The 16,484-nt window shown below is 37.2% G+C and overlaps 1 protein-coding gene across 2 annotated transcripts in view; it reads left to right on the top strand.

The window, feature by feature from the left end:
* Positions 1–14,357, top strand: part of LOC121371815 (multidrug resistance-associated protein 1-like) — a 34,017-nt gene extending 19,660 nt beyond the window's left edge. For both annotated transcript variants that reach the window (XM_041497986.1, XM_041497985.1), the window contains 8 exons: positions 561–760; positions 3,486–3,612; positions 4,251–4,352; positions 5,656–5,802; positions 7,728–7,886; positions 9,920–10,086; positions 11,713–11,907; positions 12,310–14,357. In XM_041497986.1, coding sequence (XP_041353920.1) covers positions 561–760; positions 3,486–3,612; positions 4,251–4,352; positions 5,656–5,802; positions 7,728–7,886; positions 9,920–10,086; positions 11,713–11,907; positions 12,310–12,424 — 1,212 coding nt within the window. In that variant the 3' untranslated portion in view covers positions 12,425–14,357. The remainder of the gene's footprint in view (positions 1–560; positions 761–3,485; positions 3,613–4,250; positions 4,353–5,655; positions 5,803–7,727; positions 7,887–9,919; positions 10,087–11,712; positions 11,908–12,309) is intronic.
* The last annotated feature ends 2,127 nt before the right edge of the window (positions 14,358–16,484 follow it).

Here is a 16,484-nt window from a genome sequence, read left to right as displayed (position 1 = left end):
ACACACTGATACAGGTGAGTCATCCTCTACACACTGAGGTGAGTCATTCTCTACACTGATACAGATGAGTCATTCTCTACACACTGATACAGGTGAGTCATCCTCTACACACTGATACAGGTGAGTCATCCTCTACACACTGATACAGGTGAGTCATTCTCTATACACTGATACAGGTGAGTCATCCTCTACATACTGGTACTGGTGAGTCATCCTCTACACACTGATACAGGCCAGTATAAAAACACCCATTTAATATAATTTAATAACATAATATTAATTAACTAGCACTAACACATTGCAAATGGCCTGCATCATACACATAAAGAAGAATTTTATTTCCGGTATATTTTTCTGTTTGGTAATAAATGTTGATGTATTAGCCTGCTATGTTGTGAATGGCAATGGCTGTTTGCAAATTATTATGACTAGTTGAATAATAAATTGTTGTAGCCATTGCCATTCTGTACAAGTTAATAGAGGCTAGTTCAGCTTGCCAGTTGTGAATATATACACCCATATACTGGGGTGATCACAGTTTTTACTGTTATTATTTTCAGAGATTTTACATTCCAACGTCACGCCAGCTAAAGCGCCTGGAGTCGAAGTACCGGTCGCCGATCTACAGTCATTTCAGCGAGACGATCTCCGGCTCCAGTGTTATCCGGGCGTACGGCGTGGAGGAAGACTTCATTAGGATGTCCGAGAAGAAAGTAGACATTAATCAGAAGTTTGACTTCTACAGTTTTACATGCAACAGGTATATGTCAACTTGTACAGTTTTATATCCAGCAGGTATATGTCAACTTCTACAGTTTTACATCCAACAGGTATATGTCAACTTGTACAGTTTTATATCCAGCAGGTATATGTCGACTTCTACAGTTTTACATCCAACAGGTATACGTCGATTTCTACAGTTTTACATCCAGCAGGTATATGTCGAATTCTGCAGTTTTACATCCAGCAGGTATATGTCGAATTCTGCAGTTTTACATCCAACAGGTATATGTCGATTTCTACAATTTTACATCCAGCAGGTATATGTCGAATTCTGCAGTTTTACATCCAACAGGTATATGTCGATTTCTACAGTTTTACATCCAACAGGTATATGTCGATTTCTACAGTTTTATATCCAACAGGTATATGTCGACTTCTGCAGTTTTACATCCAACAGGTATATGTCGACTTCTGCAGTTTTACATCCAACATGTATATGTCGACTTTTACAGTTTTACATCCAACATGTATATGTCAACTTGTACAGTTTTACACCCAACAGGTATATGTCAACTTGTACAGTTTTACATGCAACAGGTATATGTCGACTTCTGCAGTTTTACATCCAACAGGTATATGTCGAATTCTGCAGTTTTATATCCAACAGGTATATGTTGACTTCTGCAGTTTTACATCCAACAGGTATATGTCAACTTCTGCAGTTTTACATCCAACAGGTATATGTCAACTTGTACAGTTTTATATCCAACAGGTATATGTCGACTTCTACAGTTTTACATCCAACATGTATATGTCAACTTGTACAGTTTTACATCCAACAGGTATATGTCGATTTCTACAGTTTTATATCCAACAGGTATATGTCGACTTCTGCAGTTTTACAACCAGCAGGTATATGTCGAATTCTACAGTTTTACATCCAACAGGTATATGTCGATTTCTACAGTTTTACATCCAACAGGTATATGTCGAATTCTACAGTTTTACATCCAACAGGTATATGTCGACTTCTGCAGTTTTATATCCAACAGGTATATGTCGATTTCTACAGTTTTATATCCAACAGGTATATGTCGATTTCTACAGTTTTACATCCAACAGGTATATGTCGACTTCTGCAGTTTTACATCCTACAGGTATATATCAACCTGCAGTTTTACATCCAACAGGTATATATCAACTTGTACAGTTTTACATCCAACAGGTATATGTCGATTTCTACAGTTTTACATCCAACAGGTATATGTCGAATTCTACAGTTTTACATCCAACAGGTATATGTCGATTTCTACAGTTTTACATCCAACAGGTATATGTCGACTTCTGCAGTTTTACATCCAACAGGTATATATCAACTTGTACAGTTTTACATCCAACAGGTATATGTCGATTTCTATAGTTTTACATCCAACAGGTATATGTCGACTTCTACAGTTTTACATCCAGCAGGTATATGTCAAATTCTGCAGTTTTATATCCAACAGGTATATGTCGACTTCTGCAGTTTTACAACCAGCAGGTATATGTCGAATTCTACAGTTTTACATCCAACAGGTATATGTCGATTTCTACAGTTTTACATCCAACAGGTATATGTCGATTTCTACAGTTTTACATCCAACAGGTATATGTCAACTTGTACAGTTTTACATGCAACAGGTATATGTCGACTTCTGCAGTTTTACATCCAACAGGTATATGTCGAATTCTGCAGTTTTATATCCAACAGGTATATGTTGACTTCTGCAGTTTTACATCCAACAGGTATATGTCAACTTGTACAGTTTTATATCCAACAGGTATATGTCGACTTCTACAGTTTTACATCCAACATGTATATGTCAACTTCTGCAGTTTTACATCCAACAGGTATATGTCAACTTGTACAGTTTTATATCCAACAGGTATATGTCGACTTCTACAGTTTTACATCCAACATGTATATGTCAACTTGTACAGTTTTACATCCAACAGGTATATGTCGAATTCTGCAGTTTTATATCCAACAGGTATATGTCGACTTTTGCAGTTTTACATCCAACAGGTATATGTCGACTTCTGCAGTTTTACATCCAACAGGTATATGTCGAATTCTGCAGTTTTATATCCAACAGGTATATGTCGACTTCTGCAGTTTTACATCCAACAGGTATATGTCGACTTCTGCAGTTTTACTTTGACAGGTAGAAGTCTGTAGGGATGTTGCTCAATGATAGGGCACTAGCCAAAGAAACCTTCCTGCTAGTGGAAAAGACCATGCATTATCGTGTTACATTGTATTGGGCATTACATTCTTTTGTTTTGGTGGTTAGAGAGAGAAGTTTGTTAAATTACTTAGCCACACCGGATGAGGGAGCGGGGATAGGGGGAGGGGGCAAAAGCAAAAACGGGACAATGGTTTAGGATCAGACATGACAAAATAGGGTAGGTCATACAGTTTAAAAAAAACCTAACTTATTAATTTATTTTTGAAATTTTCACTAAATAATACTAATACTGAAAAAAAAAAGGAATACTCATGTACATAAAAAAAAGAAGAAGAAAACTGGTCAGCCAGGGTTTTTTAGGTACTATAGGGGTTGGGTTCCTTGCAGCATTGTTTTTCAGCCTTATATAAAGTGTGTTGTAATTGATCAGAAATTTGAACTAGTGCTTTATTTTGATGGGCTAGTGGAATTTACAAAGCCACTAGCCCTGTGGTTAGTGACTTTTAAAAACATTTGTCATACTCTGTATTACAGATGGCTTGGTTTTCGATTAGAGCTGTTGGGGAATTTTGTAATCTTGGCTGCCACGATGTTTGCTGTGTCATCTCGAGATGTGATATCTGGAGGACTTGTGGGACTGTCCATCTCATACGCCTTAGAGGTGAGGACATTTTCTCTTATCTTGTTTATCAGCTAATCATGTTGATGCATCATGTTGTACTGATTGTTCTGGATCAGAAACTGCCATTATGAACACTGACTGATGTTACACAGCATGGAATATTCGATTTGACCGATCATTCACTGATAAACCCACAAATATTCTTTGTGACTTTGAAAAACAAGTAATGAGTAATGAGCCTAACAAACATTCTCATTTAAATACCAACTTTTTGTCTTTCTTGATTCTGCCTACAAAATCATACACAGATCAAGCTTTATGAATAGAACTGTTTGCACTCATGGGTCAGCTACAGTCTTAACATTATGTATTTTTTGTTGTTAGATTCTAGACTTGGAACTTGTATCCTAAATATAAAACAATTTGAAAGTTCTTGGCCTCTTATTATTAGTATTTTGTAACAGTCAGGAATGTAGAAGCAATTCTTATCTTGTTGAGGTGATAATGTGACCCAGTAAAGAACATTAGATAAATTCATATACAATAACTCCACAAAGCTTGGTATGGGAAAACATTGAAGAGAAATAATACTGATTTATTTTTTACACATAGTTAATGGACATTAAGATGGGGATAAGAATTTATTTATCCTGGTTGCTGGGTTGTTCTTTTCACAGATGACTGGAAACCTGAACTGGTTGGTACGGATGACATCTGACCTGGAAACTCAAGTGGTTTCTGTAGAAAGAGTCAAAGAATACACAGAAATAGAAACAGAAGTAAATATTTATCATACTTTAAATTTTGTTGTTGTTTTGTTTTGCTTTTCAGGGGAATATTTGAATTGCAATAGATATTTTGAAGATGTAATATACATTAAATTCGTCTTCTTCATTATGATGGTAATTCATTTTCAAATGTGGATTTTTTTTTCATTTCATTGTTAAGTCATTGTGGAACAAAATACCATATAAATGGAAATTTTCGAGGATTTTTATTTTCGTGGGTTTCGAGGGTAAGTAGTCAGCATCGAAAATATAAATCCGTGAAAATATTTGAAAACGTCAACAAATTCTATCTAAAATATTTATTGTGAAAACCATAACACACTGACAATTTACCGGAACATTTTATTTTCTGTCATGCACAGTCCACCTGATACGACAAGAGTATAGTATAGTTAACACAACAAGTTAGAATTTTAAAAACGTTATTGTGTGAATCTCGCTGTTTGTAGGATATGATGAAATATTTTTAAATTTCTTATATTGTTTTTGTCAATGTCCACCCACACTGCATCAGTGATTCCAGGGTGAATGAATGCAGATTTCAACAGTTCCTGGCATGTTTTCAATTCTGCCATAACTTTCATAATCCACCTTGCATGAATTGGTTTTATCGCCGAAGTACGCATTTCGATCTTGATGTCTGTTACACCTTTGCCGTCTTTCATAGCCAGGGAAACCTGCTTTGAATACCATGTGGTGAACTCAGACTTCAGGGTGTCCTTAAGTGGTTTGTTCACACATACGTTGTAATTGGCTTTACACAAAATCAAAGACACTGATCAGTTGTCTGGAAATAGCATACCGGGTATCACAGTGGCCAATTAGGCTACAGCCGAGTGCTCTATTGTGTAACTTTACACGTCGGTGGTATCGAACAACTGGCAGCCGAGGTGAAACTTTAATCAACAATAACAAGTATTCTCGCAACTAGACTTGCTAAAACTCGAAAATAAAATCACTTTCAATTTAGATTTGGCAAATGACGAAATTAAGAAACCTTGAAATGTTTTTATACCCCAAACCACGAAAAATTAAGACCACGAAAATTTCCGGTTATACGGTATATGTGAGACAAAGCAAACTATATGAGACAACCTGAGCACATGCTGAAGACAATTTTCAAGGGGAGCAGTTATTTTGATGTCATATAGTCAGTGTAGAATCTTAGTTGATACATGTGTGTAATTGAATTACAGTTTACATGTAGTGCAGAATATTTCAGTTTGGTGGAAAATGTCTTCTATTTCAAACTGAATCTCATGTTAAACAAACATTCCTTTCCTTTCCATTCCAGGCAGACTGGCACCAAGAAAACTGCCATCTTGATCCATCATGGCCACAGTTTGGCCTCATCCAGTTCAAAAACTATTGCACCAGGTACCGACCTGGCCTTGACCTTGTACTGCAAGACGTCAGTTGTGTGATCAACCCTGGAGAAAGGGTAAGGAGCACATGGATACTGGGTCTGGGTCTGGCAAGCATGGTACTAGACAAAAAACAAACACACCGAATTAAATGTGACATAGCACACCACGTCTGTGTTGGTGCGAACTACAGATCTGGTAACAGACGACACAGAACATGCACTATATTTTCAGTGTGTTAGACTGGCAACTACACAATGTTTGAACCTTACTTTTTAATTTTTCATAATCATTCATTCAATCTTATTTTTGTGCTTATATCCTGTTGCATTTCAAGCATGCTATCCTGGGCATACACCTCGGCTATCTGGCCTGTCTGTACAGGACAGTGGGTTAGTTGTTAGTTGTTAGTAAGAGAGAAGTTGGTGTAGTGGTCTTACACCTACCCATTTAGTTGTTAATAGTTGCTCTGGGTGGGAGTCGGTCCTGTAAGGTGAACCCAGTACCTACCAGCCATACGTCTGATGGCTTAACCACTACACCACCAAGGCTGGTGCCAGGATGTGAACCCAGTACCTACCAGCCATACGTCTGATGGCTTAACCACTACACCACCAAGGCTGGTACCAGGATGTGAACCCAGTACCTACCAGCCATACGTCTGATGGCTTAACCACTACACCACCAAGGCTGGTGCCAGGATGTGAACCCAGTACCTACCAGCCGTAAGTCTGATGGCTTAACCACTACACCACCAAGGCTGGTACCAGGATGTGAACCCAGTACCTACCAGCCATACATCTGATGGCTTAACCACTACACCACCAAGGCTGGTACCAGGATGTGAACCCAGTACCTACCAGCCGTAAGTCTGATGGCTTAACCACTACACCACCAAGGCTGGTACCAGGATGTGAACCCAGTACCTACCAGCCATACATCTGATGGCTTAACCACTACACCACCAAGGCTGGTACCAGGATGTGAACCCAGTACCTACCAGCCATACGTCTGATGGCTTAACCACTACACCACCAAGGCTGGTGCCAGGATGTGAACCCAGTACCTACCAGCCATACGTCTGATGGCTTAACCACTACACCACCAAGGCTGGTGCCAGGATGTGAACCCAGTACCTACCAGCCGTAAGTCTGATGGCTTAACCACTACACCACCAAGGCTGGTACCAGGATGTGAACCCAGTACCTACCAGCCGTAAGTCTGATGGCATAACCACTACACCACCAAGGCTGGTACCAGGATGTGAACCCAGTACCTACCAGCCGTAAGTCTGATGGCTTAACACTACACCACCAAGGCTGGTACCAGGATGTGAACCCAGTACCTACCAGCCATACATCTGATGGCTTAACCACTACACCATCAAGGCTGGTACCAGGATGTGAACCCAGTACCTACCAGCCATACGTCTGATGGCTTAACCACTACACCACCAAGGCTGGTGCCAGGATGTGAACCCAGTACCTACCAGCCGTAAGTCTGATGGCTTAACCACTACACCACCAAGGCTGGTACCAGGATGTGAACCCAGTACCTTCCAGCCATAAGTCTGATGGCATAACCACTACACCACCAAGGCTGGTACCAGGATGTGAACCCAGTACCTACCAGCCGTAAGTCTGATGGCTTAACACTACACCACCAAGGCTGGTACCAGGATGTGAACCCAGTACCTACCAGCCGTAAGTCTGATGGCTTAACACTACACCACCAAGGCTGGTACCAGGATGTGAACCCAGTACCTACCAGCCGTAAGTCTGATGGCTTAACCACTACACCACCAAGGCTGGTTTCTTAAAACAACAAAAGGTAAGATAAATATTAATAAATGTGGAGTCCGATATGATGGTAGAGAATGATTACTCTGTGGCTTATAGATGCAGTCCGTGATGACTATTAATTATGTTGACTGAACATTAAGTAATGGTCGCTATATCTACAGTAGATACCTAATGAACAATGTTTATTTGTTGTGTTTCAGGTTGGAATTGTGGGAAGGACTGGTGCGGGAAAGTCTTCTCTTATGTTTTCTTTGTTTAGACTTGTGGAACCTGCGACAGGGGAGATAACTATTGATGGAGTAGATATCTCGACTATTGGACTGCATGACTTGAGATCAAGGTTGACAATCCTACCTCAGGTATGTACTCCGTTGTATTTTTCCTTTCATGCGATCAATGGTTAACTGGTGCTGTAACGTGTTTTGAGATTCATATATTTGTGACATATAGCTAACCTCTAAATATAATATTGGGATTGGCTATGGACTCAGTACAGATGTGGATCCAGTGAGGGGTGCCTAGGGGCTTGTGCCCACTCTTTTTTCTTTGCTGACATAAAAAAATAATACTAATAAAATAAATAAAACCTTGTAAAAACACCTTACCATTCCCTAGCCTATGTTGAAATTTGCAGTGTGTCATCTCTTTAAATCCAAGAATTGAATGCATTAGCCTTCTCAATATTCCTTCTCAGTATTCCTTCTGAGCTATCCATATGCACCTTATATCACACCAGCTCCCCCCTTCACAAACCCCTAGATCTGCCCCTGCCTACTATATAATTTGTATATACGTCATAATGTGTTAACGCTATAGTGAAAAAGGGCCAGACTCCCTTATGACCAAGCTAAATGTCTGGTGTCCAGAGGTATCTGGTTTAGAGAGGTTCTCTTCCATACAGATATTCAGAAAGGGGCCGCGAAAATCGTCTGGTTTTGAGAGGTTTCACTGTATATGTTAATATAACATTGGAACGGGGCCAGTTGCTATCCTGTGATGTTTGTTCAGTCTGTTGTGGTTTATTTCAGGATCCTGTGATGTTTGTTAACAGTCTATTGTGGTTTATTTCAGGATCCTGTGATGTTTGTTAACAGTCTATTGTGGTTTATTTCAGGATCCTGTGATGTTTGTTAACAGTCTATTGTGGTTTATTTCAGGATCCTGTGATGTTTGTTAACAGTCTATTGTGGTTTATTTCAGGATCCTGTGATGTTTGTTAACAGTCTATTGTGGTTTATTTCTGGATCCTGTGATGTTTGTTAACAGTCTATTGTGGTTTATATCAGGATCCTGTGATGTTTGTTGGGAGTCTCTTATGGTTTATTTTAGGATCCTGTGATGTTTGTTGGGAGTCTATTATGGTTTATTTCAGGATCCTGTGATGTTTGTTGGGAGTCTGTTATGGTTTATTTCAGGATCCTGTGATGTTTGTTGGGAGTCTGTTATGGTTTATATCAGGATGCTGTGATGTTTGTTGGGAGTCTGTTATGGTTTATTTAAGGATCCTGTGATGTTTGTTGGGAGTATTATGGTTTATTTCAGGATCCTGTGATGTTTTTTGAGTCTATTATGGTTTATTTCAGGATCCTGTGATGTTTGTTGGGAGTCTATTATGGTTTATTTTAGGATCCTGTGATGTTTGTTGGGAGTCTATTATGGTTTATTTCAGGATCCTGTGATGTTGTTGGAGTCTATTATGGTTTATTTCAGGATCCTGTGATGTTTGTTGGGAGTCTATTATGGTTTATATTAGGATCCTGTGATGTTTGTTGGGAGTCTATTATGGTTTATTTTAGGATCCTGTGATGTTTGTTGGGAGTCTATTATGGTTTATTTCAGGATCCTGTGATGTTTGTTGGGAGTCTATTATGGTTTATTTCAGGATTCTGTGATGTTTGTTGGGAGTCTGTTATGGTTTATTTCAGGATCCTGTGATGTTTGTTGGGAGTCTATTATGGTTTATTTTAGGATCCTGTGATGTTTGTTGGGAGTCTATTATGGTTTATTTCAGGATCCTGTGATGTTGTTGGAGTCTATTATGGTTTATTTCAGGATCCTGTGATGTTTGTTGGGAGTCTATTATGGTTTATATTAGGATCCTGTGATGTTTGTTGGGAGTCTGTTATGGTTTATTTCAGGATCCTGTGATGTTTGTTGGGAGTCTATTATGGTTTATTTTAGGATCCTGTGATGTTTGTTGGGAGTCTATTATGGTTTATTTCAGGATCCTGTGATGTTTGTTGGGAGTCTATTATGGTTTATTTCAGGATTCTGTGATGTTTGTTGGGAGTCTGTTATGGTTTATTTCAGGATCCTGTGATGTTTGTTGGGAGTATTATGGTTTATTTCAGGATCCTGTGATGTTTGTTGAGTCTATTATGGTTTATTTCAGGATCCTGTGATGTTTGTTGGGAGTCTGCGGTTGAATGTGGATCCGCTGGATATCTACAGCGACGAGGAAATCTGGACAGCACTGGAGCACGCTCACTTGAAGACGTTTGTCGAGTCACTGCCGGACAAACTGCTGCATGAGAGTGGGGAAGGGGGAGAGAACTTGAGGTGTGATCTTGGTCTACTTATCAGTTTAGTAAACTGTTCAACTCTGGGTGTAACTGAATTGATTTTCTTACAGACCCTGTGGTATAATACAGTGATAACACGTAAACATTGGTGGTTGATTTCAAGACATCTCATTGGCTTCTTCAAGGTGATGACCAGAGCTAGCTCTGCAACTCGCCATATTCGCCAATTGCGAATTTCAAAAACAATTGGTGAAATGTATTTTAATTTGGCAAAATAATTTCATGAAATAATTGATATTTTGATAGAAAATAACCGGGTTTGTGTAATTGTTGAAGTTGTGGTAGATAATTGATATTTTGATAGAAAATAACCGGGTTTGTGTCATTGTTGAAGTTGTGGTAGATAATTGATATTTTGATAGAAAATAACCGGGTTTGTGTCATTGTTGAAGTTGTGGTAGCTAATTGATATTTTGATAGAAAATAACCGGGTTTGTGTCATTGTTGAAGTTGTGGTAGATAATTGATATTTTGATAGAAAATAACTGGGTTTGTGTAATTGTTGAAGTTGTGGTAGATAATTGATATTTTGATAGAAAATAACCGGGTTTGTGTAATTGTTGAAGTTGTGTAGATAATATGATATAAAATAACTGGGTTTGTGTAATTGTTGAAGTTGTGTAGATAATATGGTATAAAATAACTGGGTTTGTGTAATTGTTGAAGTTGTGTAGATAATATGGTATAAAATAACTGGGTTTGTGTAATTGTTGAAGTTGTGTAGATAATATGATAGAAAATAACTGGGTTTGTGTAATTGTTGAAGTTGTGTAGATAAAATAACTGGGTTTGTGTAATGGTTGAAGTTGTGTAGATAATATGATGTAAAATAACTGGGTTTGTGTAATTGTTGAAGTTGTGTAGATAGTATGGCGAAGTTTTATGCTGACCCAGAGCTAGCCTTGGATGACCTAGACAAAAAGGAAATTAACACTAGTGAAACTGATTACTTTGATGATTAAGTTACTTGCACAAGTGCAAGCACTATAACTACATGTTAACTAGAAAAAACATTTTAATTTGGTTTAAAAGGTCTGTCTTAAGTTTATTGCCATTGTTAATATTTGTTTCAAACAGAACCATTTTAATGACTGAATGTAAAATTTAAATACAATTTGTTATTTTGTATAATAGTGTTTGTACATCCAATGTGTGTCTGGCCATTCTAATCCATATATGAACACTTCATATTCTAAACAAGAAATGTATTTTATATACAATTACATTTGTCAAAAGGACTCTGTTAGACATATATCAATGGCAGCAGGTATATACTTATTGCTGATATGTAAGAAATAGCAAACTTGTGTGTCTGTTTCCACTTCTCTTACAACTTGTATAAAGATGTATCCAACTCACTTTTACTCCTTAGATACAATTTAAAACAACTTGTCAGATAAATGGTATCTAATGGCCACTCATGTGTATTTCTCTATTTTATTGAAAAGATATTGGTTTGTTATTTGCTTTTCATTAATGACTAGTAGTCAAGAAAGCCATTAAATATTTGTAAGTCTTTCTGCAAGCCATTATTTTTGTGTCAATATAGAGGGATCATACAAAGTCGGGGTTTTATTTTAACATAATCCTTTTCTTTATTTAGTGTTGGACAAAAGCAACTTCTTTGCCTGGCAAGAGCTTTACTTAAGAAAACAAAAATCTTGATTCTGGACGAGGCTACGGCTGCTGTTGACATGGCAACAGATGTCCTCATCCAAGAGACCATCAGGTCAGAGTTCAAAGGTTGTACGGTGCTGACGATCGCACACAGATTGAACACGGTCATGGACTATGACAGGTTCGTAGGGATTTGCAGAATTAATTTACTTGTTTAGCAGAGACAGTGTTTTCTTGATCCTTCTAATTCAAATGTTTAGTGTATTTTAATACTCCGTGAAAATATGTAGGCCTAGATGTAGATTTAATTTAAGTATTATTTGAGACTTAATACTTTCTTCAGAGTTTAGCAAGTCACAAATTGTTTTGATCAAGCTAGTAGCTGAAATTATTTTTTTCCCGGTTTGTGTCTGTAGATCAGCCCGATATGTAGAATTTGTCACAGTCTCATTGCATGTTAAGTTGATATAATGTTGAAATATTTCTATATTTATCAGTTATAACTTTGTACATGTATGTGACCTGATTACTGTTTACATTAATAACATTATGTGCTTTGAGATAATTTCTGTTGTGTTGGTAGGATCTTAGTTCTGGATCAAGGACGAGTGGATTCGTTTGACAGTCCATCGACCCTGCTACAGCAGAAGAGTGGTATCTTCTACCAGATGGCCGTTGATGCCGACATCGTATCGTAATCACTGGACTCTCTTATACAGAGCATTCTCTACCATTCACAATTGATGGTCTGTCATGCAGGGTTATTCTCTAGCAGACCGAATTCTCTGTCATGCAGGGTTATTCTCTAGAAGACCGAATTCTCTGTCATGCAGGGTTAATTCTCTAGCAGACGGAATTCTCACCAAATAACATACTATTTGCTTCTTTACCAGAATCAATTTTTACTAGATCGATTTAATTCCTTGCTAGATGGATTTGATTACCTCTACTCTAAACGTTGATTCTTTACCATACAAAATTGATTCTTTACTACACAGAATTGATTTTCTGCCATACAACATTGATTCTCTTCCAGAGTTGATTCTTTACAATCTGGAGTTGATTCTCTACCAGAGTTGATTCTCAGCCAAACAGAATTGATTCACTATTCATATCTTATGATCTGTGCCAAAATATTGCCACTGTCTTTTTATGTTGTAACTTAACAACTAATGCTAGCATTTTTGTGATCCTATTATGCTATGATAAACAATTATGTTTTTGAAACCTTTTAACATTACCACAGATACTTGTTTTATAGCATAGACATACTTCCACAGAACATACTTCCACAGAACATGTACTAGTACACACCACTGAGCCAGAAATTACTATTGCCACAGAACATATTGTTGCTATATAACTTATCTTATCTTCAGAACATATTGCTGCTATGTAACATGCTGTTACTGTAGAACATTATACACTAATACTTCAGAACATATTGCTATCACATAAAATACATTTGTCACAAAATATATTATACACACAGTTACTACAGAGCAGGTTTTTTTCATTGAATATTCTGCTACCGTAGAACACATTGCTACCACATAATATACTTGTCACAGGCAACATTGCTACCACATAATATACTTCTGTCACAGGCAACATTGCTACCACATAATATACTTCTGTCACAGTCAACATTGCTACCACATAATATACTTCTGACATGGGCAACATTGCTACCACATAATATACTTCTGAGTCCGGCAACATTGCTACCACATAATATACTTCTGTCACAGGCAACATTGCTACCACATAATATACTTCTGTCACAGGCAACATTGCTACCACATAATATACTTCTGACATGGGCAACATTGCTACCACATAATATACTTCTGAGTCCGGCAACATTGCTACCACATAATATAATTCTGTCACAGACAGCATTGCTACCACATAATATACTTCTGTCAAAGGCAACATTGCTACCACATAATATACTTCTGAGTCCGGCAACATTGCTACCACATAATATACTTCTGTCACAGGCAACATTGCTACCACATAATATACTTCTGACACAGGCAACATTACTACCACAGAACATATTGCTGCTATGTAACATATTGTTACTGTAGAACATTAAACATGGCTACTTCAGATTCTATTACTACCACATAATGTACTTCTATCACAAAATATATTATACACAGCGCTACTTGAGACCAGGTTTTTATCATTGAATATTATGTTGCCACATGTCATATTACTGTCACTAAATGCCTTACTTCCACAGAACATATTGATGCTATAGAAGATATTGCTACCGCAGAATATATGTCTGTCTCAAAATGTAGATACTACTACCATAAACATACTGCTGTCGTTAAGCTTATTACTTCTTCCATAAAATATAACGGTACTACTACTTCGATAATGCACAATAACGTCCATAAAGCATACTACTGTTTTCAAAAAGTATACCACTTTTTCCACAAATCAAGTTACGTATATAACAAAACCACACTTCCAGTAAGTATAATGATGGTGCTGAATTAAATATATATGCATTTATCCAGTAATCACAATATCTATATCTATATATATTTATTATATAGCATTTAGTGAAATATCTTATAATATCAGTGAAATAAAAGTTATTAGTCACTCAGTGATGATAACACATTTTAGAGTGAAAATTTAAGTATTTCACTCTAAAATGTGTTAACGTCACTGTAGAAAGTGTTATCTTCACTGTAAGAAAGCCGGAACTATTTTGCTGCTGGCCTTTTAAAAATAAAGGTAAATTGCCAAAAGTTATATAATAAATAGAAAATTTCATGTTTTTTTTTCAAATATGATTTAAATCTCATCTCATGAAGTTTGCAATCATGTCACTCGATGAGATATAAATCATATTTGACAAAAAACATGAAATATCCCCTATATATTGGCAAGATATGATGACTAAACAATTTCTATTTTTTTTAAATGGAACTACTTTTACCTTAGTTATGATCAGAATGTAATGTTGGCATTTAACCCAATAAACAAAATGTCAGAATATAATACTAATAATAACAATAAATAACTTTATTAATAACAAGATAATTAGTACATTAAAAGGTAAGGGATGATTACAAAGCAGATGGGTTGTTATGAATACCATTATCACCTAGATTGCACAACATATAATTAAACAAGCTATTATTATAAAGTGTACATGAATTTCTTGATATTGTTCGTTTCTCTGTGAAAGGGCTACCTTCAGTTTGGAATACTGCTACCTTGTAACACGTTTAATTCTCACCCACAGAGCAGTAAATATGAGTAATAAGGGATGATTACAAAGCAGATGGGTTGTTATGAATACCATTATCACCTAGAGACTACCTTCAGTTGGCTGCTGTTGTAACACGTTTAATTCTCACCCACAGAGCAGTAAATATGAGTAATAAGGGATGATTACAAAGCAGATGGGTTGTTATGAATACCATTATCACCTAAAGAGACTACCTTCAGTTGGCTGCTGTTGTAACACGTTTAATTCTCACCCACAGAGCAGTAAATATGAGTAATAAGGGATGATTACAAAGCAGATGGGTTGTTATGAATACCATTATCACCTAGAGACTACCTTCAGTTGGCTGCTGTTGTAACACGTTTAATTCTCACCCACAGAGCAGTAAATATGAGTAATAAGGGATGATTACAAAGCAGATGGGTTGTTATGAATACCATTATCACCTAAAGAGACTACCTTCAGTTGGCTGCTGTTGTAACACGTTTAATTCTCACCCACAGAGCAGTAAATATGAGTAATAAGGGATGATTACAAAGCAGATGGGTTGTTATGAATACCATTATCACCTAGAGACTACCTTCAGTTGGCTGCTGTTGTAACACGTTTAATTCTCACCCACAGAGCAGTAAATATGAGTAATAAGGGATGATTACAAAGCAGATGGGTTGTTATGAATACCATTATCACCTAAAGAGACTACCTTCAGTTGGCTGCTGTTGTAACACGTTTAATTCTCACCCACAGAGCAGTAAATATGAGTAATAAGGGATGATTACAAAGCAGATGGGTTGTTATGAATACCATTATCACCTAGAGACTACCTTCAGTTGGCTGCTGTTGTAACACGTTTAATTCTCACCCACAGAGCAGTAAATATGAGTAATAAGGGATGATTACAAAGCAGATGGGTTGTTATGAATACCATTATCACCTAGAGACTACCTTCAGTTGGCTGCTGTTGTAACACGTTTAATTCTCACCCACAGAGCAGTAAATATGAGTAATAAGGGATGATTACAAAGCAGATGGGTTGTTATGAATACCATTATCACCTAGAGACTACCTTCAGTTGGCTGCTGTTGTAACACGTTTAATTCTCACCCACAGAGCAGTAAATATGAGTAATAAGGGATGATTACAAAGCAGATGGGTTGTTATGAATACCATTATCACCTAGAGACTACCTTGAGTTGGCTGCTCTTGTAACACGTTTAATTCTCACCCACAGAGCAGTAAATATGAGTAATAAGGGATGATTACAAAGCAGATGGGTTGTTATGAATACCATTATCACCTAGAGAGACTACCTTCAGTTGGCTGCTGTTGTAACACGTTTAATTCTCACCCACAGAGCAGTAAATATGAGTAATAAGGGATGATTACAAAGCAGATGGGTTGTTATGAATACCATTATTACCTAGAGAGACTACCTTCAGTTTGATGCTGTTGTAACACGTTTAATTCTCACCCACAGAGCAGTAAATATGAGTAATAAGGGA

The sequence above is a fragment of the Gigantopelta aegis genome, chromosome 4 (assembly GCF_016097555.1).
Source record: "Gigantopelta aegis isolate Gae_Host chromosome 4, Gae_host_genome, whole genome shotgun sequence".
In the NCBI taxonomy this organism is placed as follows: Eukaryota; Metazoa; Mollusca; class Gastropoda; order Neomphalida; family Peltospiridae; genus Gigantopelta; species Gigantopelta aegis.
The sequence above is the reverse complement of the archived record's forward strand: the minus strand, read 5'-3'. Positions and strand labels throughout refer to the sequence as shown.